General features: G+C 38.5%; 1 protein-coding gene across 1 annotated transcript; it reads left to right on the top strand.

Moving 5' to 3' along the window:
• Positions 1–451: 451 nt before the first annotated feature.
• LOC116655638 (52 kDa repressor of the inhibitor of the protein kinase-like) lies at positions 452–1,366 on the top strand. Its single transcript, XM_032453535.2, has 2 exons — positions 452–920; positions 979–1,366. Exons 1-2 carry the CDS (start codon positions 541–543, stop codon positions 1,289–1,291), a joined length of 693 nt encoding a protein of 230 aa, XP_032309426.1. The 5' UTR covers positions 452–540; the 3' UTR covers positions 1,292–1,366.
• The last annotated feature ends 480 nt before the right edge of the window (positions 1,367–1,846 follow it).

Genomic DNA, 1,846 nt, shown 5'->3' on the forward strand with positions numbered 1-1,846 from the left:
GACAATTCAAAGGCTGTGCGGCTATTGTCAGAAAAACGTGTCCAGATGCTCTTTACTTGCATTGCGCTAATCATAACTTAAATTTAGCCATCACACACGCATGCGATATATCATCAATCCGAAATTGCATGTCAACTGTCAAAGCGGTAGTGAATTTCTTCCGTAATTCAAACAAGGCTGAAAATTTGTTGAAGGCACATATCCTCGCAGCGAACTCTGGAGCGAAGCAGACCCGTCTTCTCAAATTTTGTGAAACTCGTTGGGTTGAAAATTTGGCATCGCTCAGTTTGTTTTTCGAAGTGTTACAATTTATTTACTCAGCACTTGAAGACATGAATGAAATGAACATCAAATCTGATGGTGTTCAGCCAAATACATTGCTTGCGTCTATTCGGACGGCTGAGTTCATCATAGCGTTGACTGTGCTGACACCTATCTTCAGCTTGACAAAAAAATCTGAGCCTGTTCCTCCAACAGGAAGACTGCGATTTGAGCCAATGCGTCAGTTACGCGAACGATGTGCACCAACAAATCAAGCAGATGCGAGTACAAGCTACAGAAAAATTCAGCGAAATCTTTATTTTAGCGACTGAAGCTGCAGAAATCATTGATGCTGAGCTGACTGTTCCTCGACGAGTAGGACGACAGAAAAATCGGGACAACTACGAAGGGAGTATTGAAGATTACTATCGTCGATCAATTTACATTCCGTTCTTGGACAAATACTCAGAAGAGCTCGAGTCGAGATTTTTGGAACATAGGAATATTCTCTCCAGGATACAAAACATCATTCCGGAGAAATGTGCGGACATTGATGTGACTGAATTATACGATACTGTTCAAACCTTGAAAGAAGAATGGCCAAAAGACATCCCTGTATTCACCGAAGAATTCGAAGCAGAAATTGAGTTGTGGATAAGGTAATCGTATTGGCTCAAAATATGCTTGCATTATAAAGAAAAATTTTTCTAATTACAGAAAATGTTCAAATCTTTCCAAAGAGAAGCCCATAAAAACATTCATCGAAGCTTTGGACGTTTGCGATGAAACATTCTATCCAACGGTATACCGATTTCTTCAGATCGGTGCAACACTGCCAGTAACAGTGGCTTCGAGCGAACGGTCGTTCTCTACACTACGAAGATTGAAGACATATTTACGCAATAAGGCTGGAGAGCAAAGATTGAATGGATTGGCGCTTCTGAACATTCACCTGGATCTGGAAGTAACCTCTGACGCAATATTGAGTATAATGGCCCAAAAACCAAGAAAGATCGATGTTACATTGTGAATTATTCATGAATAAATTATAAATATTCACATTCAAACTTAACTTACCTAACCCCCCCCCAAAATATTTCCTGCGTGCGCCCCTGTCTGTCGTCAACCCTACGCAGTCAGATACATATGTCATATTTTCTCTATATAAACCAAATCATTTAAATAAATTGTAATCATACATAGAAATCTAAAGGTCCCAGTGTTTTATTGAAGCCTAAATTTGGAACATTAAATAAAGCTGCCAAAAACGCTCGGTAAGTGAACATTGATGACCCCGACGTGATTGTGCTTAGGAAAATAATATGTTCAATTATTTTCCATTGAAAATTTGAGCTGCGCAGCTTAAAATATATAAACATAAACAAATTAAAACATTAAAAAACATAATTCGGTTTGTGATTTATTCGCGCCATGTTAGCATCTGGTGAAATACATACATACGCTGTTTGCAGAATGCTACAATCGCTCATACATATATTACCCCGTTATATAGAAGTTGCACGGTGGGTCGTGAGCTGACAATAAATAAACGAACTAAAATAATATTTTTGTTGCGATAATGAAT

This window comes from Drosophila ananassae (assembly GCF_017639315.1).
Source record: "Drosophila ananassae strain 14024-0371.13 chromosome Y unlocalized genomic scaffold, ASM1763931v2 tig00000090, whole genome shotgun sequence".
NCBI classification, from domain to species: Eukaryota; Metazoa; Arthropoda; class Insecta; order Diptera; family Drosophilidae; genus Drosophila; species Drosophila ananassae.

Excerpts from the sequence above, each read along its gene's own strand:
- LOC116655638 (XM_032453535.2), top strand. The coding sequence starts at position 541 with ATGCGAGTACAAGCTACAGAAAAATTCAGCGAAATCTTTATTTTAGCG. Across the intron at positions 921-978 it reads GAAATTGAGTTGTGGATAAG|AAAATGTTCAAATCTTTCCA; the intron begins GTAATCGTATTG and ends TTCTAATTACAG.